Source organism: Pyrgilauda ruficollis, unplaced genomic scaffold, assembly GCF_017590135.1.
Source record: "Pyrgilauda ruficollis isolate IOZ18807 unplaced genomic scaffold, ASM1759013v1 scaffold23, whole genome shotgun sequence".
Taxonomy (NCBI): Eukaryota; Metazoa; Chordata; class Aves; order Passeriformes; family Passeridae; genus Pyrgilauda; species Pyrgilauda ruficollis.
The window spans coordinates 2616625-2643208 of record NW_024522539.1 but is presented as its reverse complement, the minus strand read 5'-3'; the positions used below and the strand labels follow the sequence as shown (position 1 = coordinate 2643208).

The following is a 26584-nucleotide window of genomic DNA, read 5'->3' as shown; positions in this document are numbered from 1 at the left end:
TACTGCCACACTAACACAAAAACAATACTCTGTCATACCACCCAAACAGCCTGCTCTATTTACAAGTTGTATCTGGACTTGACTTTTTAAATGAGGTTTTCCCTCTCTCTTACACGACTTCCCAGCATCTTCAAAGAGGATATTGGTTTGGGAAATTAAGGATCAGTGGCCAAGTCACCAGGCAAGCTGTTTGCACATAAAGCATCAAGGCCCATTATTTTAATCTGTGATAATTACCACTGTTAGTTAAATCATGCTTCCCTGATGGTTCTCAACAATAAGCAACAAATGCGCAACACATTAATTGCACAAAGTTGTTGCTTGTTCTGAGATCAATTTGTATTAACTGAAAAAGTTTCCATCTTAGTCAGCAAAGCTCTCTCACAGTGACTTTTACTGGGCTGGGAACGAATGTTTTACAGTGGAATTTTGCCCAGGAAGGATGATTTTTAAAGAGTCCACTATAAGCTAATGGCTACAGACTTTGTGCTTGTCCTTAAAGGAGGAACTGTTTTAAGCCAGAGCTGATAGCTGATAGCTGTAAAGGCTCCCCTCCTAAGTCCAAGCCCTGTATTAAAGCTTCTGGATCCTCATGATGAAAATCCTTCACTCAGGATTTGTGAAGAACTGAATTCCACTTTAAACATTTCAGCTATTTGTGTTTCTGGAACAATACATTTTCTTCTAAGAACTGTACCTACCCTTTTCTAGCAATCTCTACCCCTCTACTCAGAGAATAAGAATCTAATTGTGTGACCTAAGTGTCCGGTCAGAATTAACCAATGTGTCTAGAATTTGAAATGCTCCTTACAAACCAAATCTAAGTCCAAGAACATCCTGCTGGACTCACACAGGGTGAAATTCCTGGGAAGCAGAGCACTGGCACAAGCTCCCTACAGACAGAAGCAGGCCACATATGCAGCACACAAGCTTTTGTGCCCTCCTGCACAGGGATGATCCTGATCCTGAGTTAAGAATCACAAATAACAAGTGATTTTGCACTGATCCTGCCCTGCTCACATGCAGACATTAAACCCATCAAACAACACTGTTTACTGTGACCCATGTAAGACTGCAGTCCTCCCAGCAGCGAGCCAACATCTTTATCAGATTGGAACTGTTCACACAACACTGAACTTTAAATCCCGTAATCGGTGAATACACAATTATTTCATATTCCTCCCTATCAAGAGAACCTGGGTCCATTTGCATGCCAAAATGTTTTAGTGTTCCACAAATAAATAAATAAATAAATAAATAATGTTATTTCACCTGTTAACACATGGGGACTGTTTATTTTGGCCAGCTTGCATGGACTCTGAGTGCCAGGTTATGAATAAAATAATGTTCAATACTGTAAACATCTTGTGACATAAATTCCTGGCTCAGCATAAATACAGACACTCTGTATGTGGCAGGTTCCTCCTGCATTCTCCAGCACTGACACCACTAAATTCATGTATCTATGACAGAGTATACACATAACTGCAATTCCTGAAAAAAAAAAGCAATCACAGATAAGCCAATTTGCCCATCCTGGGCCTCTGCTTCACTGGATTTTGCTTGCTGGAGTTTGGGTTTTTGGAAAGCAAAGTGCAACTACTGTATCCCAGTGGTTTCTGCACATGCCGTACATTCCAGAACAGAAAGTAGGTTTTCTGTTTAAAGAACAACACAGTTAGAAAGATAAGATAAAACCAAACTGGAATATAATATTGCTGGCAATTTTTAGTCCTTTATGCACACACAAAGTCAGTAATGTAAAGGATGCTTTCTGAACAACACTGGCAAGGGTTGAGTTTCTCACACTGCCAGGCCTCCTTCCCAAGCAAAACCTCATATTACTTTAAGATCAGAATGCAAATACGGAGCACACTCTGATCTGGTTTAATCCACTGCATTCAGGAATTAATTCCACTGATGTCACTGGAGAAACAAAGTTCAGACAGGCCTAAGGGAAGGTAAGCTCCAGCCCTGAGGAAGGGACTGAGGTTTTAGCTCTGCCTTTAAACTCAAGCCTTTCTTTCATTCTGGGTGGTTGGAATGAGTCTAGGACTGGACAATGAGTGTAGATCCCAGACTACCCTGAAAACCACTTAAACCTTTGCTTCCTAAATATTTAAACTGCAAATGAATGCAGACAGCAGAGAGGAGCTCAGCACATTGAATATCTTTGCTCTCAGAAAGAAAACACCACGAGCTGTTTGCTGTTACCTTGGACCAGTCTCCTGTTTTCCACTCGTAGCAGCCTGTGTGATCCTCGCACTCCTCCTCGTCTCTCGGCCTGGTGGCTGCATCACATTTCCCTTGGGAGTTTGTGCACGTCACTGTTCTTTTCTGAATTCCCCTGCCACAGTCTGATGAGCACTGCAAAAAAACAGGGGTTTAGTTTTTTGTTACATGGTGCTCAGAAATGATGGCTTTTATGTTGGTAACACAGCTCAGAGGAAAAGCTGGGGTTATGAACACTGAGGAAAATGATAATCCGTAAGGTTTTATTACAATAATCTAAGCCACTCATACATGAGTAATTTGGACTGCTTGTGAAATATTTTATTTATGAAAAATGGCAATTCTGAAAATCAACCTCCTTTGAAAAATGTCAGCTGGCTTTTTGCTAAAATATGGTGCCACTAAATCTTGTGTTGAAGAACTCCTCATTCATACTGAAGGACACACTGAGACTCACTACACAGAACTGCCACATCCCTTGACGTATCATGGACTATATCAAGGGTGATAAATGGTGGTGTGAAATGTAATTTTAAATCGCAGCAGCATGAGACCACTGTTATAAACACGTTTCTGCAGTACAGTTTGTGCATATCATGGCAAAGTCACAATTCTCACACCTTCTCATGTGAAACACACACATCACGTTCACATTTTGATTTGCCATCACTATCTTAACTCTGGAAAACTCTAACAAACATTTACTGAGTGAGCACAAATTATCCACAATGTTTTTGTGCCTGGGCTCTATGGGATTAGCCTCTAAAGAGCAGGGATATCTGGTCACTCATTTGTTATCTTTGCCAATGGTTGGAAAATCTTGTTTAATGAAGAATTTGTCTTGATTTTCTTGGCTGTATGAGGTGGGAAAAGGACACTGGCACGAACTGAACCCAAATTTCTGTTTTCAATAACCAGTTTGGTAATAGAGCACCTGCTGTCACAGCCACCTGAGCCCCTGTCACCACCCCTGAGCACAGCCAGTGTGCCTGCTCCTCATTCTTATGCCACTGCAGTGGTTAAGAGTGAGAAATTGTCTTGCAGAGCCACTGGGGACAGGTGGGTGGAGAAATGATCTATGTACCAGCTGAGATAAAAACTAACCTCCTCTGGCATGTCAAGTTCTCCCCTTCGGGGGGCCAGCAGGGAAAAGACAGTTGATTTGACACTGAATAAATAGCGCAGATATGAGATATTCTGTGAGGTCTTTTGAACGTGTTCCAAGAAGCTTCTCCATCCAGGGGGTCTATGCTGGAAACAAGCATCAGCTTGATATAAATTACATCAAATGGACAAATCTCAGCATGCCTGTCTAACTGTCTTAAAAACACAATCCAGGCAGTTCTGACCTGCTGGCCTTGTTAAGGACATGAATGACAAGCGTTTATGAGCTGGCAAGCAAACAGACATGCCTTTAAATACTTCACAGCACTACAAAGTGACTTCTTGAAAATCTGGGAAACCTTCCACTTAATTTACTGTGTGCTGCTCACGGCGTGACCCCTTACGGATGTAACATCTTTGTAAGGAGCACAATCTATAGTTCTGCTAAGACAGGGGGGTGAATTCCTCCCAGCTTTGCAGAATTCCACAAAATGCTTTGCTGGACTGCTCAGAGAGCAAGGCTTGCCAGAGATCCCAGGCTGGAGCTCCCTAAAGGGTACCTTAAAGCCATGAATTTGCCCCAAGTTGGGTAGACTTTCCCAAATTATGTATCATTTTCCTCAGGCCCCAGGGTGGACTCCTCAGGGTTGCACTCGTTCCCCTCAAACTACAAAGCTCAATATATAAAAATCTTTGGAATGGTCCAATTTACTCAAAGTAAATCAAGCTGAAGTGGGAGTATTTTTCACAGTAGGAGAAATCTCTAGGTGGGTTTTACAAGCAAGTCTGGGAAAAACACCAACTGTTTGTTCTTCCCACAGCTTTTAAGTCATTCACAGATTAATACTGCATATACTTTCCTAGACAAAACAGCATGAGCAAGAAGGTTTCCAACAGATCTTTGGTGGTCACATATAAATCATCCTCTTTAAGAGATTTTTTTCCTTTCCTCAAGTCATCTGTTTTCATGAAGAATTTCTTAATACATAGATTTTACAGAGAGTCCACAAATTAACAGATACAGTTTCTGTGTGTCCACTCAAGATCATTAAGTCTTATTTTATTGACAAATTACTTTGTCAGATCCCACGAGGCTTTGCAAAGGAGCAGCACAACTTTGCAGTTAAGACACAACTCCTTTATCTGAAGGAAATCCATATTTTTTTCCACTCTATTTCTCTAACAGTAGAAACATTCACCTTCTCCTGACAGCCTCTATTTTTATCATTAAAAATGGGTTGAGCAGTACTTTGTCCAAAACAATCTCAAGTGTTTGGCAATACAAGGGGAACTTAATTTTTTCCATGATGAAGATTACATTGGAATTTGCTGTGAAAACACACATTTTTGACCAGGGACCAGACATCAGCACAGTCAACTGTGTTGCATGAGCAAGAAATTAAAAAAAATAGATCAGAAAATAGATTTATAAAATTATACAATTTCAGTGATATTTATTCTTCAACATCAGATTAAAATGCTAAGGAATAAAGTGATTAAAACTTTAGAAAGTCCTAGGTGTGAGAAGAATTCACACAGGCAGAGCATCAAATGTGTCCTGGAGTCAACTGAGCTTCATAACAGCAGAAATGGGCCAGAATAACAAATTTAAAATCACAAGTGCACAGTTAAAGACCCAACAAAAGTAAATAAATGTATCAAAGGAAAAGTAAACCTGCTATTGAAAAAAATATCTAAAAATGCTATGTATTTGTAAAGGAGTTACATGGTCATGGATATGGAAGATTTCCACTGTAACTTGACTTACTCTATTCCATAAAAGGGAGACAGAAGTACCTGGGATTGTTAACAAAAGACTCAAGTAAAAAATCCACATGTAAACCAGGTAGGAATTGGATCCTAATCTCAGCTATAAACACTTCAGCTGGTTTAGCTATAAGAAATAAAGAGGGCATCATCTGAAAGGGGAATGTCTACGACACACAAAAGACCTACCAGACAACTTACTAAAACCTTGGTGTGCTTGTGCACGTCCTTTGTAACAAAAGAACTCAGAAAGAACACGAACCTCATGCAGCAGTGAAGGATCCAGCACCCCACTGAAAGGGAACACTGCTCTCACTTAACCATCACCTCTCTTGCCAAACTAAGATTTCCTGTCCAGGAGGTGCACAATGAAATCCCATTGTGTTTGTGAGGAGACACTGCTCCTCAGGATCCCTTCTGTCCTAAGCTTTGTGACTTTTAAGCACACTTCCAACAATAATATCTAGCAAAATCTCTTTGACAATGTTTTAAACAGGAGCTCCCTGTTCCAAACAGAGGTGAATAATGAGGAATCCTTCCCACAGGAAGGGCTGTTGCTGGACAGCCAGGCTGGAATGAGGCTGGTATGAGCTGGAACCCTGCAGCCAGAGTGAAAGGAGCTCATCACTCAGGTGAGCCCAGCAAACACAATATCAAAGTGAACATGGGCATCCTGTAAGGACTGTTACTCACAGGGTAAAGACAAAGTTGCCCTGTAGTAGCTGAGTGCTGGTCATGAACTGCAGGCACACTCCCAGATCACTCTGCTGCTAAACAAAACACAGGGTAACTGTATAGTTCTCCCATTATTTACATCAGAAATGCATTCATAACACTTGGGAAAAAATTCTTAACTCTGCAACTACTCTGAGATGCATCTTTTACACAAAACATAACCAGCTTTTTCTTCTTCCTGGAATTACACAAAAGAAGGCTGAATGGGGCCCAAAGGCTGCCCATTCTCTGTAACATGCAGATGCCTGATAAGTCTGGTATTTCTTCACACCACATTTAAATGGAGCCAGAAGCCCTGGGTTACTGCACTTCTGGCCTCAGGTCAGTGAAATATTTTTCCTTCTTGGTCAGAGTTTTCATCCGGAAAGATAGTCACTAGAGCATATCTAAACCCTGCCTTATTAACCCATCTGGTCTGGAAACCAAATCTGAGCTCCTCACTGCTCATCTCAACAGATGAGAGTCCTGTCCAGCACTCCAGTGCTGTGAGGATGCTGACCATGAGAACCATGGATTAAGGCCAGTGTATCCAGAGCTCTGAGCAGTCTGGCTCCTTTCTGGAGTGAAGTTCCTACCTTGGACCACTCTGATGCTTCCCAGATGGACAGGCAGTCCCTCCCCTCACAGCTCTGCACCGTGGCTGGTTTGCTGCCCAGGCAGTAGAGGTCCCTGGTGTTGACGTAGGTGCCGTTCTGCAGCTGATAAACACAAGTGACCTCCCGGTGCTGCACACCCTTCTCACACGTGGCAGAGCAGGGACTCCAGTGGCCAGTCACCCACCTGGGAAGGAGCCAGAGGATAAATGTTAGCAAACTGTTGCAATAAAACATTATGCTTCACTTAAAGCCAGTGAGAAATTGGCAGCTCTTCCTGGGTTTCTGGGTGCTTTGATGGTGCTGTGCTGTCGTCACCCTGAGCTCACTGATCCCCTCTGGGAGCTGAAGTGTGTAAAGCAGCAGTGTCAGCATGCAGGGGAATATTCCCTCTTGACTCCATATCAGGCAAAACCCCAAACTCTGCAGTGGGGCTGGTTTTTTCTCTCAGATAGAGAAAGACTTATCTGCAGACCACCCTGAAAGACCATTCCTTGCAAGGGAAAGGAGGAATCCTCCCTGCTCTGTCTTCCACCTCCACTGACTCCAGCAAGTGCTGGAAGCACCACAGTGGGGCTACAAGGCAGTGAATAAAGTGTCTAAGAAGGATCTGAAGGAGGAGGGATGGAGGGGAGGACATTTTTTTCTAAAAGAAAAGCAGCATCGATCTTTAGCTTCCTGCAATCTGTCAGTGAGAGCATGTTCTCTGTAATTACAGGCATGCCTAGATGGAGTGAGGGACTGGAGCAGTAACTGTGCAGCCACTGAGCACCAGAAGGCTCTCATGCCTTTCTCACCAGGCAATTGACCTTCTAGCCTGTTATTCAGGACTGTCATCCAGATCTGTATCCTTACACCATGAATCTTTTACTTGTCACCCAGTTCTGGGCTATTATGGTAGTAGCCCAAACAAGACTTCTCAAAAATAGGCCTGCTGAGAAATACTATTTCATTCTGCTGGAGGCTCCCGTAATCTAGGTAGAGCAACTTTACCATATTTCTTTTGAAAGCGTTATGTGTTACTTCTCTGAAATGAATTAAAAAACTGTTTCCCATCTTCCCATTACTTAAGGGGGGAAAATCAGCTCAGCACCATTTGTAGAAACATCTTCACCTGCTGCAATTGTCATGAATTAATTTGTGAATGCCATGACTGGCGTGACAGCACTGATGACTGTGCTGACAGTGCAGGCAGAAGCCATTTGGTTTGAGCAGGACTGGGCAGACTGGCCACCTGTCTTTTGTGGAACAGGACTCTGCTCAAATGTTCCTGTGCATTAAAGCACTTGACTGACACATTTGTGAATTTCTGTTGGCTAAAACAGCTGGTGAGACACCAAACCTGTTTCTCCAGACTGCAGTTTTGGTGCACCTCCGTGGCCCAGGGCTTGGTATTTCTCCTATGGAATGGGAAAATGTCAGCTGGGAAATTGAATACTAGGGGTGAAAGACTGACAAAAATAGCCCTGAAGTGCAGAAATCAGTGTTCATGAAAATTAATAGCCAGGCCTCCTTGGTATCAGCTGGGCTCTGCCCTGTTGGAGCAAACGTGAGGGAATTGTCCACCTGGGGGAAGGAACCTCCTGACAAAGGCCTGGAGGGGCAGAAAGGGCTGTGCTTTATGAGCTGAGTGTGAGTCACAAGGCTGGGAAAGGGCTCTGCCCAGGCTCCACTCAGCTAATATTCACTTCAGCACTGCTCTCACTGTGATCTACAGCTACTGGCAGAAGAAAAAGGGAAAGGGGCTGAAAGCAAAGGAGAAAGATAAAAATACATTCTTGGCAGAGGCTGGCTGTGAGCTTGCACTTAGGATGGGCAGCACACAGCATGCCAACTATTTCCAAGATGCCTTAAGAAGAAAGGTTATGGTTTTCCTTTTAGGAAGGAAAATTCCTTTCTAATTTTTTTTGTTTGTTGCTCTTTTGCAGGGGAGAAATCACCTTGTTTCCACCCTGTTTGCTGGTCTCTAGTCAGTACCAGCACAGACGTGGCAGAGTGCAACTAGAAAATTAGCACAGAAAAAACAAATATTACCATCATCATGAGAAGAATGACTGCACAGAGAACGAGCTGGAACCCAGGGTACCAAAACAAAGATGTGTCTGTGGTGAAAACAATCTCCAGTTTACCCCTTGGAGAGATCTTCAGCCACCATCCACTCCTGATCCCAACCCTGTGGTTACAAATCAGGTGGGGCAATGCTGTAAGGGATCTCTGAAACCTCACAGCCCACTCTGCCCTGCCTGTGACCATCAAAATACTTAGAAATTAAAGGCTCCTCTAAAGTGGTGGTTTTACTTTCACATCCAGGAGACAAGTGATATTAAATGTCTAAATAACATGAATATGTAAAGTAGGTTATTTTCAAAAGCACCAAGGGGATGATCACTTTGACCACTAAACTTCATCCTCTCAGTGAAATCTATGCTTGAATCAATGACTTGTAAAAACAATCAGGCAAACAAGTAAAGGTGAGTCCTACATACTGTCCTGGCAGTGCCCTGAACCCGCACAGTTCCCCCAAATTTTCCTTCAAAGACAGCTGAAAATATTGTTTTAGTGCCTGTGATACACAGGAACATTTCAACAATGTTCACAACCAATGTGGAAAGACAAAGGATATGTGGATAAAGTGATTAAAGATGAAAATTCCTGCCAGTTTCAAATTTTTGGAAGGAATTTGCAGCAAGATATTAGCAGAATTACTATCTGCAAATATATACACGTAAGAAAAAGGTGGTGTTCAAATAGTATCACATTATGGTAACTATTAAATTGCAGCACAGGTAGATTTTTGTCTCTACACTGTCATTACACCTTCTGAACACACCTGAGTTTGTTTAACAAGACGACCTACTTAGAGGGTGATCTTTTTTAAAAAAGGGTAGGTACTTTTCTTATGACAATGTCAAAAATAACTCCAGTGTTCTAACTCCAAACCCCAGGCTGGCTGTATTATTAACTAAGCCAATTAACTGCTGTACACTAAGCCCTGTGTATATCATACACAGCATTTGGCTTCCAGTTACACTTTAAGCCTGTAAGCTGATCTTAGGGATTGCTTGACACCAGAGTTCTTTCCAGCTTGGTCTTTCCCTCCCAGGTTATAACCTATCTTCTGTGGGACCAGGGGAGTGCTCCAGCTGGGGTCCCAGGAGAGCCTCTCACTTTGCCAACAAACACTGATTTACGTGACAAATACACTCATTTTTCTCACAGCTACAGGGATGTCTCCATCCCTGGTATTATTATTTTTTGTAATCTTACCTCTACAGAAGATTCAAGAGCTAAGTGATCCCTGCTGGTGGTTAGATTCAGGAAGAATATGATGAGCTTTTAAGCAGAGATTTTACCCCAGTCAGTGGCTGTCTTTCCAGCTAAAATATGCCCAGAAGGGTGTGATTTTCAAAAGCTTCACAAAGCTGGGATGGGCAGGACATGCAATCTGAGAAGGCTGCTCTAAATCTTTGTCTTCTGAGTCTTCCTCAACCTCTGACCTCTCAGTATCTCTTCTGAGGAATTGGGAGTTCTTCTAATCTGCTTTGGCAACACTCTTCTGGCAGGCCCCTGGAGCAAACTTGAAATATCTTTTGGAGATTCAGTTCATCATTTGATCTTTCTATGGTTTGGATTAGTTTTTAACCTTGAATTATCTACTCTACCTGCTTGCCTAAGACTCCCACATTTTCTAAGAAAAAAAATTGCCTGCAGCACAATGTACATAAACCCAGGGGAGATGAATGTCTGCAAATGAGGGCTTGGAGCTAAAGATTTGGGAAAAAATGTTAGGAAGATCAAATGGATCAAGGCTGAAGGATGGGGGTGAGGGAGTGCAACCAAAAGACGTGAGGTCACTTTTCAGAGATTTGCAGCCTCTTATAACATAAAGCCATTACATCTTCTGGGGTAAATATTGCAACCCATTAAATTTCCCCTGGTTGTTTCTGCCCTGAGCCCTGCAGAAAGTGTGTTCTCTTCCACTAACTACACACCCATGCCTGTTCACACATCCCCTCACTACCTACAAGGTACTTTTGCTGCCTTCCTAATGCTATGGTGACATTTATTTCCCTGCTTTCACAGTAATAGCCTGATATGACCAAAGATATGTTTGCAATAACACTTTTTTTTTGTTATTAAACCTGGTTTTTTAGAGCTGGCTCTTACATACAACCAGTTTATATCCTGTGCTACCGCTGAGTAAAGCATCAGAGGAAACTTCCTACAAAATATGTCTGAAAAAGCCACGTGACAGAAACATACCCAAAAGCCCTGCAATGTGAGGGTTCTATTTCTATTAAATTTTATTGGAAACCTTTTGGTTTAATGCACAGGTGAGGATAAATCCATGCCCAGTTAGCATTGCTTGTCTTTAGCATCAGTTTGTGATACAAAATCATGTCGAAGTCACTCTTAGTTTTCTGAGGCACCTGGAGGTAACTGTGGCTCTACTGATTTAGGCAAAAGTCAGACCAACTTTCAGCAGGGCCAGGATTTTACATTGGATAATTTTAGCGAGAAGAACTGGAAAAGATTTCTGAGAATCAGTCATGTGGAACTGACAGATATACTTTGCTTACAGCTGTCAAACCAAGCTCATGCTCGACTGTGTAGAAGAAAAGTCTCTTTACAAATGGATTGTGTTTTCCATGAAACACACAGACACACTCTGCTATTGGACTGTCCTCTCCCCACACACTCCTGAAGCTCTTCACCACCTCTCTGCTGCACTGGGCTCAAAACAACCAGGTGAATCTTGTCTTTTGGGAACAGGTTGTGCCACACCCAGTCACTAGAAGGCTTGCTTGCCTTTTTTTTCTTTTTTTTTTTTTTTTGAGAAAAGTACAAGGAATCTAGTAGAATAATACAGCTGCTGATGTTGAAAGTAGGACTCCAAGACTAACATTCCTGTCTGATTGCCTTTATAAACAGTGCTCAGTAATTTTCCAGTACAGTAGTCATTCTGCTAACAGACTTGCCAACTTTCACTCACACAGGTTTCTTTTTTTCTTTAGTGATTATCATTTTGACAGCTTTTTTTTTTTTTTTTAATTTCCCACCAATAAGATCAGCCATGGAACAAAGTTTTATAATTTACATATACCTTGGGAAGTTCTTTTTTTAGATGGAAGCCATTGTATTCCCTCTCCTCCTCCCCCAGACGAGCAGATCTCTCAGTTTTGGAGGACTCAGTGTGGGGTCAGTGTGAGGAGGTGTCCTGCTGGCTGGCACCAAGGGACAGAATTTCAGCACTCAGAGCTCCTCTGCAGTGAGTTTCCCCTACCCACCTCCATGGCAGGTGTAGCTTTAATGGGGCAACTGGTTTCCAGATCCATTCCCTGCCCTTCCAGGAAGGCAGTGCCTTCTTCTCAGCTCCCAGCACACGATGCAAACTGTGAAGATCATTACAGCAGGCAGCAGGAGGAATGGATTTCACAATTAAATATTTTGCTAGATTATCCTGCTAATCCTTTTCTGTGGGTTAGAACTGCACTTGGCTTGAAGAGCTTCAAAACAAAGCAGTACAGATCATGTAACATTTTAAAGCAAGGCAATGGTCAACCACAAGGTTGGTGAGTCAAACATTGCACTGGGAAAGAACGTGATGGAAGCCAGCCTGGGTGTTTACACCAAAGCTAAGGGACCTGTCTCATGACTCCATGTGGAAAATAATGCCAAATTAACTCCTGCTCCAGCAAATCATCTTGGATTGTTTGATGTAAATGCATTTAGCAGTAGCCAAAGAGCACTTTTCATTCTACACTGTCTGTACCCCAGCTTCCTCTGCCAGAATTACTCCATTGAGTTGAGTTGCTGGATTTGCTGGAAGATACAAGCAAATTGTCTTTCAGTGGCTAATTAGCCACTGATTAGTACTTGATGATCTGCCTACAACCTGGAGCACAGGATTTTTTGTCTCCTTTTGGTGGATGGACATCACCATCAAACCAAATGATTTGGGCCCCAGATGTGCCCACAGCAAGACATCAGCCATCCCTCACAAAGGTTTTCTGGTCTGCAGAATTTTGGCTTTTGCTTCTGCAAGGCCCACGGGAGCCCTGCTGCAGGCAGTGCCCTGAGGAGCTGCCACCAGAGCGCAGCATTCCCTGCTCCAGCCCTTCCAGAACAGTCCTGGCAAATTCATTAAGCTCCAGCTGATTCTGGAGATCCCAACTCCAGCTTTGGGAAGTACTTCAAAATGAGCTCTTACGTGGTGCCTCCTTGGATCAGAGGGTGCTAACATTACTACTGATGCCAGATTTCCAGGCTAAAATGAAACCCTCCCCACGGTTGTTCCTTTTCTTTTTTTTTTTCATGTAACCAAATCCAATGCACATCAAAGATGTTTCTCAGCACAAGGCACAGACAAGGGTTTGAACCTGCTGGCATTGCACCTTATGGATGATAAACTGCATTAATGAAAGGACTGACCCATCTGGAGCCATGAAATGTCCAGCTCAGCCCCTTCAGTTAACAAACACCCACATCCCTCCAGTTTAGTGCAATTTCTATACAGCCCTGTGAGTAATTTGCTGACGTTCTCAAAGAGATTTCCATCATACTGTTCCCCCCAAATTCTAGTATTTGCAAGACAACACTTCACAAGATAAAGCTGAAATTGCTTTGTTCCCCATCTACCTGTGATGAGAACACACAGAAATGGGGTGCAAACAGCCCAGAATCAGGGAGACAGACTGATTTCTGTATTATTCTGATTTCTGTATTCCTGGGCTGTTAAACAGAGCACTGTCACAGGGATATGGTGAGGTCTAGAGGGCAGGGTGGACTCTCAGTCAGCACATGGATACACACCTTAAGTCTAAATCAGACCAGGAATCAAAGCAATGGGCACTATCAACCATCACACACTGAGGCACCATTATTTTGGCACTCCCCAGCCTTTGGACATATTTTTGAGGTGCTGAGCCAACTGGGGCCTTGACTGACTCTTAGAACTGGCTTCATTTTCCCCCAGTGGGCACTGTTGTGGTGTGCGAACCCTTGGGGAACCTGGTGCTGGATTCCAGCCCATGGATGGAAAAATGAAAGGGAAAGAGAAGAAACAAAGAAGGAAGTGATCCATGTAACCACAGAGCTGACCTCAGCAGCGTGCCAGCTTTTAGAGCTGATTTGGAGGGCAAAAATAATCAAGGATACAGTGGTAAAAGGATGCAAGATAGGCTTCCTCCAGGCAAAACTCATTGGCTGCATTTCTCTGACTAAAATAACTGGTTTTCCAGACAAAGGAAATGTGGTAGACTTAATCTGTTTGGTGAAGAACTCCTTTTGCTGCATGGGAAATGCTCACTGGTGACATGCTGGGAAACATAGATATAATTGTGTAATCCATAGAGAGGTGAGAGCTGGCCTCCCATCTACCTTTAGTGCTGCAAAGGAGGATCAGTTACTGTAGGCTTCCTGAAAGGTCTGTCTTGCATTTGATCTAATTTAGTATGCTCATTAATGGCCTTGGCACAAAGAGAACAGAACTGCTGGAAGATTGAGGAAAATGCTGACAATACAAAGCCTAGAAGCAGTGTCAATGCCTCAGAGGATTAGGATGTCAAACAGGAAGAACTGAATAACCTTCAGTACTGCAATAACAACACTAGGATGGAAATAAACAGCACACAGTGCAAGGCTGAGGGCTCAGGGACCAATAACAAGCATTTCTGTGTAAAAGTAGGGTTCATACAATGAAATAAATGAGGAGGAAAACATCTCGAATGACTGTAAGCCACAAATATGATGCAGCCATGAAAAAAGCAATAAGAAGTTAAAGTAATGGATTCAGCCCAGAAAAATGATTGAAGGAGGAGATACAATGGTTTGTTGTGTCCTGTGGCAAATAGCCCAAGGCTGAAAGGAAGGGAGGGAAAATACTCAGTAAGAAAACTAACAGAGCTGATGCAAAAAAAAACAAAAACAAAAAAAAAAAAAAAGGCTGGAAAATGACAGTGGGTAACTTAGGCTGGAAATAAAAGGTTCTGACCCACATGAACAGCAAGGTCAAAGGAGAGTCTTCCAGTGAGGGAAGGAGTCTGTGGAAAAAGCTCAGCTTATAGAAAGCAGTCTAAGATATGCTGCTGGTAGTAGCAGAAAACTAACCCTTGGGCTCAGGAGATATTTTCAAGTCCTAAACAGTGAAAATAAGTGCTCAGGGTCTCCTGTGGTTTTCTGTAGATGCAGCCAGGGATTTCTGGCATTTATGCTGCTGTTCAGCATCCATGTAAGAACACCAAATATTCAGCAGGCCCCTGAAAGGACTTAACCTCTCCTAAAACCTCTTACAGCAAAGAGGAGAAAAATTACCAGCGTTTGCACACAGTCCATGACAAGTCCAACAGTTGGGGAATTTCATGTGGTTTTGGTGCTTTTCCTGCGTTGGAGGGGAGCAGTTTCACAGCCCCAGCCCCAGCCATGCATGCAGAAGTGTGTGGCCACTGGCCGAGGTGTGTTTTCAGTGAAAACAGCTGATGGGATCTGTGATTTGTGAGGCTGGTGCCAGCCCCAGCGCCGGCCCTGCCGCTGTATTTGGGTTGGTGCTGGGCGTGCTGGAAGCGACCCATCCGAGCTGCATGCAGGAATCCAGATTCCATCTGGTTACAGCAGGGTTTTGTAAAAAATATCTAAAGAGCTAGGCAAAGGATTAGAATAAAGAGGTGCTAATAGGGTGCAGTTGGGACAGGAAAGGAAGCTGTAAAGAATTTAATGGAAAAAGAGGGTCAAGGAACATAAAAAATAAAATAGGAAGAAAAAGAGGCATTTTTTTAAAAGGTGAAAGAGTAACAATAATAAAGAATGAAAGATTCTTTTATTTTTGCCAGTTTCAACAAAACGCTTAAGAAAATTCTCTTCTCTGACGTTTAATTTTAAAACATGTCAGTGTATCCAATCAAGTTTTAAATCCTGCTTTGTTTTCCTCAGATGCTGGGTTGCAGTTGGAGAATTCCAATCTTCTCCTTGGCCTCATGAAAGTACTGTCCCCTGCCCTACATTATTTGGCTCTCCTGAGAGGTGGCTGAAGTTCAAAGGGATATATAATTTACAAAGCACTTTGGGATTGTGCTGGAAGAAAGACACTGTTATTAATAACATACCCCTTTTTCTCCTGATCACTTTATAAATGTGGGTAACTATTTTTTAAAATTTTTATTACAATCCAACAGCAACAGCCTCTTCCTCCACTTAAACAATATGATCTCACCCCATCCCGAAGAGTTTGCAGTCTAGCTTATACCTGGATTGAGAGAGGAAACAAAGGGACAGTGTGGGATAGTGAATTAAAGTCACACAGCCCACCCAAAAGTGAAACAGAGACTGAGTGTCCTCTGACCCAGTCCTGTGCTGGCCAAAAGACCCTCCTCTAGAGATAAATACTCTGAAAGGTGACTCTCCTAAATTTTGAGTGAAGGTGCAAATGCAATTCAGAATGCACAAAACAGAGCTGGTTTACTAGAAAAAGGAGAGCATTGTTCCTTCTTCTGAACTCAGGTGAAGGGTTTAGGTCTGAGTGGAAATGGGAAAGGACCTTATTGTAACAAGATGCTACAATAATTTTACTTGAAACCCTAAAACAAATTCAGGGTTCATAAAAAAAGCATTGACATGGTGAAAGAGAATGGTTTCTTTAAGATGTTCTTGGTCAGAGAATATGCTAAGCATGCTTTTCTAATGTCTGGGTGGGCAAACGCAAGTGGAAATTTAAATTCTACAGAGGCACAGAGAATGTGCTTCTGAAAATGTTTCCAGCTAAAAGCATGTTAAGTGTGAAAGTGTACTCTACACGGAGGGAGTGAGAGAGTGTGGTCTATCAGATCATCAGCAAGGATTCTGTGGCCTTTCCAGGTTCTAAGCACATTCAGTATCTGCTCTCATTGCTCTGAAAAAAATGGGCCAACGAGAGTGTCCCTGTGCCAGAGCTGACTGCAGCTGGGCAGAACTCTGCTAAGCTGTGCCCATAACCTGCCTGCTGGCTCCACACAGAAGAACAGAGACCTTGGAATAACATTAAGGGCTGGACCCAATTCCCCAGAGGAACACAGGCTGGATACAGGAGCAGAGCAATCCTTTCTGAGGAGGTTTTGTGTGATTTAACCTCACCCACTGTCACTGCCCTGGACAGGCAGTGGTGCCATGGTGGGAGGGCACCAAAGAGACTTCCCCAGGGGCTCAGGGGCATGGAGATCCCTCAGAGCACACTGTGGGTCTCAGGGCTGTGACATGGCCAGAACCTCCCATCCTTGCTCTCAGCTGGTAAAGGCAGAAGCTGCCCACAACTTCCAGAACTTTTGAAGTTGCTTTTCTTCATCTCCACCACCTGGAATCCCTCCTATACCTGCCTGGGCCCACTCCTGTGAGCTGACAGCTTTCCAAAAGGTCGGGAGCAATATTTCATGCCAGGGCAGCAACACAAGCAGATGCTTTTTGTTTCTTTCTGAGAGAAAGACATGACAGAAATGCCAGCCTCACTGGACTTCCTTCTTCAAGGAAACAGTTGTTTCCTTGAAGCCATTGGGATTTTGGCTCTCCTTACACACCAGAATATCTCATTATACCTTTCAGTACTGCCAGCTGTACAGGCAATATTGTCCAGCAGCAATAACAGGCAGTGCAGACAGAAACTGAAACCTGAACCAGCCTTATTGATGGATGACCTGACACTGCATTTCCCTGCTCCAGGGCACCTTAATCAGAGTGCAAGTCTAATTAGAAGGAAGTGTGCTGGTTGTTGTTTCCCTCATTCTTTCTGCCAGCAGGATTAGCTTTGTAGGTGCATTTCCCTGCCTTGTCTGATTATCCAAGATGCAGCAGCCAGCAGGTTGGTTTGAAGACGCTTTTTTAGGTATTGTTCAGCTTTATCTGAAATTGATTTTATCATGGAATATTCTTGGAAGGAACCCACAAGAATCATTGAGCCCACCTCTGAAGTGAATGGCCCATACATGGATCAAACCCCTGATCCTGGTGTTATTCTAACTACTATCAAAATTGGAGTTTCTACACTACTCTACAATTCTAAACATCACTGCAGAACAAGAGTGAACTTTTTTGTTAGCAAACAAACAGAACAAATTGATTTGCCTTCCTGTCTTTTGTTATTTTGGCCAGAAATGTCTTCTTTTAATATAACACAGATCAAAATTAATTCAGCTAAAAGTGCTTGTCAAATTTAAAAAAAAAAAGATATTTTTATTATTTTTAGAGATCTCTAATAATTACTGAGGAGAAAAGCACCCTTACTGAGGAAAACATCCAAAATGTGTTTCATCATAATTCAATTTATTGACTTCAGGGTTTTTGTAGCACTGTTTGACAGTTAATCAGACCCCATTCTATGCTGATTCAAAAAAAGAAAGGTTAGATAGGCAGCCACTGTACTCTTGTCTAACTTTATACTGTAAGCTGTTCTGTCTCCCAGGAGGCAACCAAGAGGAAAAGAAAACCATCCCCAAACAATGCATGAAAGCAGCCTGCACAGAATCTGGCCTTACTGACCACAGATTAAATGGGCTTTGTCTGAGGTAATGAAAATCTGACCTGCTCAACAAAAGGAAATGAATATTACAGCTGCTTTCTGTGGCTAACAATGTGTCCCAATACTTTGAGACATTTTCACTGTGTTCACCAAATGGAGGCTTTGGAAAGGGGCAGTTTCTGAAGGAAAAGGATATTGGTTTTAGTGTTTTGAGCTCCTTACCGTGACTGGCAGGGGTGTGTGTTACATTTCCTGACCTGGGGCTCGGGGCGGGTCACTCGCTGGCAGTCACTGTCATTCACCAGTGTCATAGTCTTGTTAATGATCCGAGTGCAGGACACGATGGTTTTCCTCTCACCTGGAAGCCAAATCAAAAAGAACTCTGAACAAAACCACCTCCACTCATCAGCCAATCTCAAAAGCTTGGAGCTCCCTGCTCCCTCTACCAGATGTACTCTGCCACCTCTGCAAGAAATCCTATTCTCCACTCTGCCAGACCTTTGTACTGGCATGTTTTGGAGTGTTTCTTTTTTCAGAAAAGCTACAAATCTTTCCCTAATAATCATGCAATTGACTGTTCCACATGAGCAGCAACTTGGGCTTTCTCCTTCTAGTGTTTAACGTGGAAAGGACCTTTAAAACAATTTGTTTTCATTTCTGGTTCCTCCTCCACAGGTAGCTGTGCCCTGTCATCACCTCGGGCAGATGTGCTGAAGTCACACGACCTCCCACCCCCTGATAATGTGACTGATAATGACAGGACAGCTGCCTCCTGCTGCTCCCCGGGCAGGAAGTCAGGATGAAAAGGAGTGACTGAGGTTCAAGAGTCATTAACTGAGCCTGTTCATAATTCACAAAGAGAAAATAAAGCCACCAAAAAAAAATTATTTCTCATCTCCTGCTCCTCCAGATATAGTGCTTTAAAATCCTTGTGGCAGGAGGCATCTCAGGAGGAGTCACAATTTCCCACATAAATTGTGCACCAGGAGTTTCCTTCATCCAGTGTGGCCCTCAGGGTTCAGCCTTCCACTGAGTGGCATCAGGAAAGCTGTGCCACAGGGAGCATGACAGTGACCAGATGTGACAAAGAAAGTGCTACTCCTGCTCTGTGTGACTTGGCCTTACTGCTAATTTTGGTTTCTCAGGTTTGTTTTCTAGCCCTGAGTCTGTGTCAGATTGAGTTTATTCACCATCTGCAGCTGAAAAGAAAAAAGAACTAATGTTCTGTTAATAAAAAATATACAAACATCTGTATGGAAAGGAGAAAGGCCCTTTGCAGCTTGGATAAGCAGCAAACGCATTGGACAACTAAAATAAAAGACCAATTATCAAGCTAGTACTGGTGGGAGCCATGCTGGAAGACACTGATTTGATTCAAATTTGTAACAGGCTTACAACAAAAATCAGAAGAGCCACAAATAAATTTCCTTTTCATTTATGTGAGGGTTTAATGGCTTAAAAATTATTATTTTAATGCACGAGTAGAAGTGTCTATTCTAAAGTGAGTCCTATTTACAAAAAAAAATCAGCAATTTCAGTGCACTGAGGGCACTGAGCCTATAAGTGTGAAGATGAGCTCTTTCCTCCTGTCATGTCACATCATAAATAACTGAGTCTGCTGGTGAAGACAGACTGCCCAGAACGCTTGGAAACGATCTGTTCTCCTCAGGGAACAACCTACTTCTTCCAGCACTGCAAATGCAATGGACAGTGTCTGACAAAGCAGTCTCTGGTTTCACAGCACCAACTCCCCCAGGGCTCCAGCAGATCCGTCTGGGCACATCCAGGGATGCTCTGGGAAGGGAGCTTTGCCACGTGCTCCTGGGTGGGAGCACCTGATGCAGACCTCCAGGAGCTGTCACAGCAGCCCTGCCCCGCTCCATCCCCGGGGAGGGAAGTGCCTTTCCCTGAGCGTGCCTGGACACCTGTGAGACGCTGCTCCAGGAATGTGGTGGGGGCTGCACACAGAATCCAGGTGCAGCTCCAGCCTGCGGTGACAGAGAGTGTCCCTGCCAAAAGGCTGGCTGGAAATTAACCGTGGGGACGGGGATCAGAGCAGGGAGAGCGGGTGAGAACGAGCTTTCGTTGAATTCATTATGGCAGTCCATTTTCATGGCCAATTTCCACCTCTCCTGTGGCTGGAGGCTGCAAACACCACTCAGGAATTCCCACCAAGCTTCCTGGTGTCCCTACCTCCTCCACACTGCACACTGCATCCTTCCCATCCGCTGTGTGTCCAGATGTACAAGGAATCCTGTTGCTTTTCTGGCTCGCTTCTGTTTTCAGCAGTATAGTTTACAGGGATGGTGTATTCATAATGAATTCCATAATTCTGGTCGTGGAATAACAGCACCTGGTTCAGCAGAAAAAGAGAGGCTGTTGCAACACACTGTGCTGGGAGAGCCAACAGGCTGTGAGATAGCACTGCTGGAAATGCTGGCTCAGGAAAATATCCCTAAAATATAAATACCTTGTGAAAGGCAACCAAATCTTTATCTAGAAATGGTACTGGTAAAACAGGGCAAGAACTGCTTATGAATTGTGAATATTTAAAGCAGTCACAGGGATCTCTAAACCTGGAACTCAAGGCATAACTTTCAACCTCGTATGTGATCAGCAGGACACTGGCTATTCAAAGAAAAAGACAACAGGAAGCATTAAATCAGCACTTTTCATATACCAACTATTTTAAAGAGCATCTAGAGATAAACATCTGAAAGAACATGGTGATGCTTCTCAGAGCAAAAACAACTACTGCACAAAAAGTCCCTTGTCTCCTGGTGAATGTGGCACTCAAGGCAAGCGTTACTATTCCTGTTGACAAGCTGTAGCAGCAGGGTTTTATGTCTCAGAAAACTGTGGATGATAAGCAAAAGCCATATCATACAGCTTCTGGCAACATATATTTTCATCCCTGTATATTGCTAAAGGAAGGTGAAACCTGCTTCCAACAGCTGGCTATTTCCTGTGGAACCACTTGTGATGTCTCTGGTGTTATTACTCCAAAATTCCCTGACTGTTAACAAAGGAACAGAGAAAAATGTTTATGTTTTCATCACATGCAGATGAGGGTACTGGTCCTGTTTTGATTTACATGTTGGACTTCATTTGGCTCTCACTTTCCCTGGCTTGAGTCAGAACTGATTGGAATATATCCCATGGAGAACAGGGTCCATGGAATCTGAGTTACCACAGTATTAACAAATGCCATAGAAGTACTACTGTAATGTTCATGCTGTGGCTTTAAACTTACTTATACTTATTATCCCATGATTTGAGCAGCATTAGACAGGTGAATTGTGCTGGCTTGTGTCACCTACAGAAACAGGAGCAATGCCTTATCAAATAAAGGCTCTCATAAGTGGAGCAAGGAGATGCCCGTTTGAAAAAAGACAAATTTGCAAATGCAAAATTTATATATCCCCCAACAATAATTGTTTCCCCTTCAGATTTGCACAATCATTCCTACTTAACCAATAATCTCACTAAAGTTGTCAGGAGCTCGTTTAACCACACAAATGTGCTGAAAGAAGGGGTCCTGGCAGCCTGTGCTGTGAACACTGAGGGGGTTCCACAAACTCAGCACCCATGAGCTGCTCTGCACAGGGCAGAACCCTGGGCAGATGAGCCTCTTCCAGAGGATGTGGGGAACAAAGACATGATTTTGCTTCAGCTACAGAGAGAACCTCACTTCCAGGACTGAATACCAGTGTTGAAACCAGCCAGCCATCATTACAATTTCAAAGATGAATGTTGGTTTTTTTAAACACAATTCAAACACCAGGCAGGCAGAGGCAGAGAGCTTGAGGCCTGCTCTGGCTTTCTTGAAGTGCAGGACATACAAACTCCTGTTCTAGAGAACTGATCAGTCAGCCCCCTTCTGCTCTGGCAGTGTTTGGTTGTTCTCTGTTGCACAAGGAGGACTAGCACAGACCTACTTACACAAACATCAGTTTCTCCAAGAAATACACGCACAGCAATGCACTTGGAGAAATGCCTCAAGTATTAAAAACCAGCTCCTAAAAAGAAATCCTTATTATCTCAATATGGGTGCGAGACTAGTGAATCTAAAGGCCCATATGAAACCAATTTCATGCAATTTCGTAGCCATATATAATTGGGGGGTGTGTATAATTGGTTTCAAATGCAGGTCACAATGGATTGACTGAAGCTTCTGGCTCTTTGTCAGTCCAGTGTATTCCACCACTGTTTGAACAACAGTTTTCTATTTAGAGGGAACTGGTAACCATCCTGCCTTTCTTGTGTTGAAAGAATGAAACCCACCACCCTGTATCAAGCAAAAGATTTGTATCTGATTTGAAGCAAAGACTTCAAGTGTGCTTTGTTTACCACTGGCAGTGATTTAAAACCACATGTTTTTAATGGTCTGGTAATTTTTACATTCCTCATTTTTAATCATTTCTGTGAAGAAAGGTGAAGAAGGAACATTTCCTCTGCTTATGTCTGCTGAAAGGGCCTGTCTGTATCTGGACAGGACACTCAAGGAGAAGCTCAAAATCACTCCTATGTTAGCTTCTTACTCCTTAACGAAGGGGAACTGAGCATTTCTTTAAAAACAAAGCTCTGCTGATGCAGAAGTTCACAAAATGCCAATATCCAGATTTTACTGCAGTGGAACTCAACCAAGTAATGCCCTGGAAGGTTCCAGGAGCTGCCAAAGGAACCCTGCACAGCATCTTCCCAAACGGTACCTGGGCAACTCCTGTTTCTCACATGAGCTTGGGAAGACCTTGGCAGTACAAGATACTTTGTCAGAGTCCTGGTTTCAGGAGGGAAGGCTTGTGTTAAGGCCAAAGTAAAGAAGAAGCTGATGTTTCTGATGGTGAAGAAGGTGTCATACACCTTCTGTAATACACCTCCTTTGAGTGAGCACACCCTGGACTACATGGGTGGGCCAGGAAGGTGCTGGTGTGCTCAGCCCTGCATCTCTGACTACTCCAGCTGTAACCCCTTTGAATCCAGCATTACACTGGTCTGTGAGCCTGTAAACTCACTCATCTGTCTGGGAAAGCAAAGGCAAAACCCCTCATGTTCCTGTGCAGCAGATTTTGACACCAAGAAGGTACTGACAAAGTGGATATTACTGTCAGCTTTTTGTGTGTGTGAAAAGTTCAGGCATCTTTGGAGCTTTTCAAACTGGGTCAGGAAGTGTTGCACAATGAACACCAGCAAGCCAAAAAAATCAGGTGAGGAAAGGGAGAGAATGCTGATTTTTAGCAGTGCTTACAGATAGCCTTCAGAGAACAAACATGGCAAAAAGTCACAAGGAGAAGAAACAGCACAGAAAAAAATGGAATAGAATAAAAAAGTTACAGGAAACAATTAAAAAAACAAATCTACTTTCTATGCAAACCTTGCTACAGAACCTGTAAAGCTTTCTGCAGACTTTTAAACAGGAGCAAATATATGAGACAGGAATTATTATAGCTGTCTCACAAATACAAATGTTAAGGTTACACCAGCATTAAGGGACTGGACCATGGGTCATCCTGTCACCCACCAGTGACTGGTCTGGGACTACAGTCCTGCTCTTCTCACCCCTGTGGACTTCTCATTCATGTTCAGCCACATGGCTGCTCATAAAATACCAAGCTGGGTTAACAGAAGGGCTATGCTGAACGTTAAGACAAAATGTCAAAAAACACCTTAAACTACATACAATTGAAAAAAACAATACAGAGAAAACAACATTTCTGTGTGCAATTAAGTCATTACTTAGATTCAAATTCACATATATCATCTGTGCATGCTAGATCTGCACCTGTTCTGTAAGAGAAGAGAGTACTTAAACACAGAATACATTCTGGCATAAGATGAAAGGACATGTCAGCAAATATGCTTTTATGTGTGTGATCAGGTATGTCCAAGAAATAATTCAGGTCCTTGGGAACCTACATCCTCTAGAATGGACCTGTCTGTGACACATTACAGGGATTTTCTGCCCTGGACATGAGCTGAATGAACACTGCCTGTTCTCCCAGGATGGAGCATCACTTTTTGAGTGGGGAGCTGGGCTTCTCCAGCCCCCGCAATGCTGCAAAAGAACACTGTGGTGAGGAAGCAAACAATCAAAATTTAACTTTCAGCTAGGACATAAACCCTTTCTGTTGCATCACTTAAGAAACACAAACAAAGGATATAAAGTTACCATCAAGTGCAGTGGTATTTTAGTTGGTCCTTTGGCAGAGATTTTCTCCCACAGCCCCCTTCGCACGTACCGGACAGTGGTGCCTGCGATCTGAAACTCACCAGGAAGCTCAATTTTCCAGTCGCTGTTAATGGATCTCTTACTGGAATCTTTTAAAGCTGGAATGAATCAAACACCACAGAATGAAATGCAAGAAAATTTGTAATTACAATACAGACTACAGAGCCTTTGTTTCAAGGTAGCTCAAGCCCAAGATGCAGAAACCTTGTAATGGATGTGAGTTTAAAAGAATAAAACCTCCCCCACTTTTAGATGGCCCATTGTGATGTTTCTAACTTGGATATATTCTGTACTTCAGTTGATGAAGGTATTTTGAAGAATTAACATAAAATTCATAGATCATTTATCTCTACACTTTCCTTTGAAATGCAACAAGAGAACTCTGCAATTTAGTTTCCAAGCAGAATTTTCTTTCAGTTTCCAGATTTTGAGACCATATTTTCCTAAACTCTCCTTGAGAAAAAGACCAATCAAATCTTTGTCGATACACACGTGAAGATTTGCAAATGCAGAATACAACTGATGCTGTGTTTGTGTGTGCTCTGTAACCAAACATCGAAAAAATTAACATTCAGCTGTCAGAGCTGTAAAGAGAAGTCAAGTCACAAAGCAGGGGCTAGTCAGTGAGCAAAATGTGAACTTGGCCACCCTCTTTTCAGAGTCCAAGTGCTGGACACAAATGCATAAGGTCCGGTCCTGTAGGGTCACACCCATCCTGTGCCTCTGTGCCTCACTATGGTCAACAAGGGTCACAAGGAAAGCTCAACTTCAGAAGGAAGATGAATATTGAGAAGAAAAGATACTTTGAGTTTGTGTCAAATCAAACAACAAAAAGATACTTTTTGTTTATGTCCTTTCTTCCAGCCTAACTATTGCATCAGGATCACTGATATCCTTCAAACACTCAAAGACAACTCCAGCCATAAGGGCATCACATTACTGTTGACTCATCAGTGGAAGCTGATTTAGGGATTGATGTGTTTTCTGTGTTAGAACGGAAGCAGAGTTATCCAGATGTTGGTGTGATGCACTGAGGGAAGAGAAAATTGGCAGACCCTGCTGCAGCAGAAAGTGCCAGGCCCCTTTGTGGAGATGCATTCACTGTGATCAAATGTGCCCTGACAGCAGACAGACAGAATATCCCACGTGTTACTGGGCTTCCTTAGTTCAAGGTTAACTGTGTCTTTTGGCTAAGCCTTTAACAAGATTTTTTTTAACCTCTAGCATCTCATCCCTATTTTATTCTCTTCCAGTAAAGAACTTTGCTCTCACTTAACTGAGTGTGTTGCAAGAAGGTAAGAGAAGCTGTTTAAAGCCTTTGGAAGTCAATAGGAAATCTCCTATTGTCATCCCTTTGGATCAAGCCTCCATAGCCAGCAAACCCTCCTGGGTGTGTTTAGGATATATATATATACATATATATATGTATAATTTGTGATGTCTGAACTCTGGGGGAATCTGGAGAGTGGAGGTCACAATGTTCTCTGCATCTGCATGTGCCTTTTTGAGGACCTGTACACTGGGAATCCTGGAAAAAGGCAGATATCTGTCCTGCTGCACACAACCTTCCTGACAGCTCTCAGAGTCCCATCAGAGGCTCCAAAATCAGTGTGAAGGGCAACTGAAGTGGGAGAATATTTTTTCTGAGGAAAGTTTCCTCTGGCACACAGCCCAAGGGTAAGATGGTGTCCTGGTATTTGCATGCAGCAGCAATGTGTCTCTCCCTGTGGCTCACTTCTTATTCTGCTTTGTTCCTCAGTTCACAAAGTACGTCCTGCAAGCTGCAGACACAATTCTGAAGCAGGATTGCTTTCCTCTGCCAAGACCTAGTGGCTTCCATGCAGATCAAAGCAGCCACCACACTGCCCCTGAGGAGCCATGGACATGACAAATCAAAGCTGTGGATGAGATAAAACTATCTCCAAGCAGCATGGCTGACTAGGAAAGATAGCCCAGCATGTGCTCCAAACTGTCTAAGAGGCTGAGTGACTTAAGTCTTGCTTTGGTTCCAGCTCACCATCAAAGGGAGATAATTTGCTGACGAAAACCAACGTTTCATCTTTGAGAACCTCTTTTCTGGGTTTGATTTTGATTGCTGCAGGCACTGCTCCCTTAGTGGCTGAGGAGATGGAGAGTTTGGAAACAGACCTGTTCCCAAAGGTGCTCCATGAGGATTGCAGCAATTGCACTGGGGACTGAGCAGAGCACTTAGGCCAAAGTGTTTTCATGCTGTTCGCCTCCACTACCCCATCAGCAAGATCACTGCTGCAGCTACAAAACCTTCCATGTCTCACACACAGGGAACTCCAATGGCTTTTGTCACACACAATCGTTGGCTGTGTGCCCAGCCCCAGAGGTGACAGAACTAAACTCAAACTTGTACAGTAGAAGAGCAGGAGGAATAGGAACCCCAGCAACAACCTGTTAACTTCTGTTTTTCCTGCT

General features: G+C 43.1%; 1 protein-coding gene across 1 annotated transcript in view; it reads right to left on the bottom strand.

Annotated features, from left to right (window-relative positions):
- ADAMTS17 (ADAM metallopeptidase with thrombospondin type 1 motif 17) overlaps positions 1–26584 on the bottom strand; it is a 153795-nt gene that overhangs the window by 13167 nt on the left and 114044 nt on the right. The window contains exons 16-20 of the mRNA XM_041469127.1: positions 24080–24237; positions 20104–20263; positions 18133–18268; positions 6414–6618; positions 2215–2367 (exon numbers count right to left, since the gene is read on the bottom strand). Coding sequence (XP_041325061.1) covers positions 2215–2367; positions 6414–6618; positions 18133–18268; positions 20104–20263; positions 24080–24237 — 812 coding nt within the window. The remainder of the gene's footprint in view (positions 1–2214; positions 2368–6413; positions 6619–18132; positions 18269–20103; positions 20264–24079; positions 24238–26584) is intronic.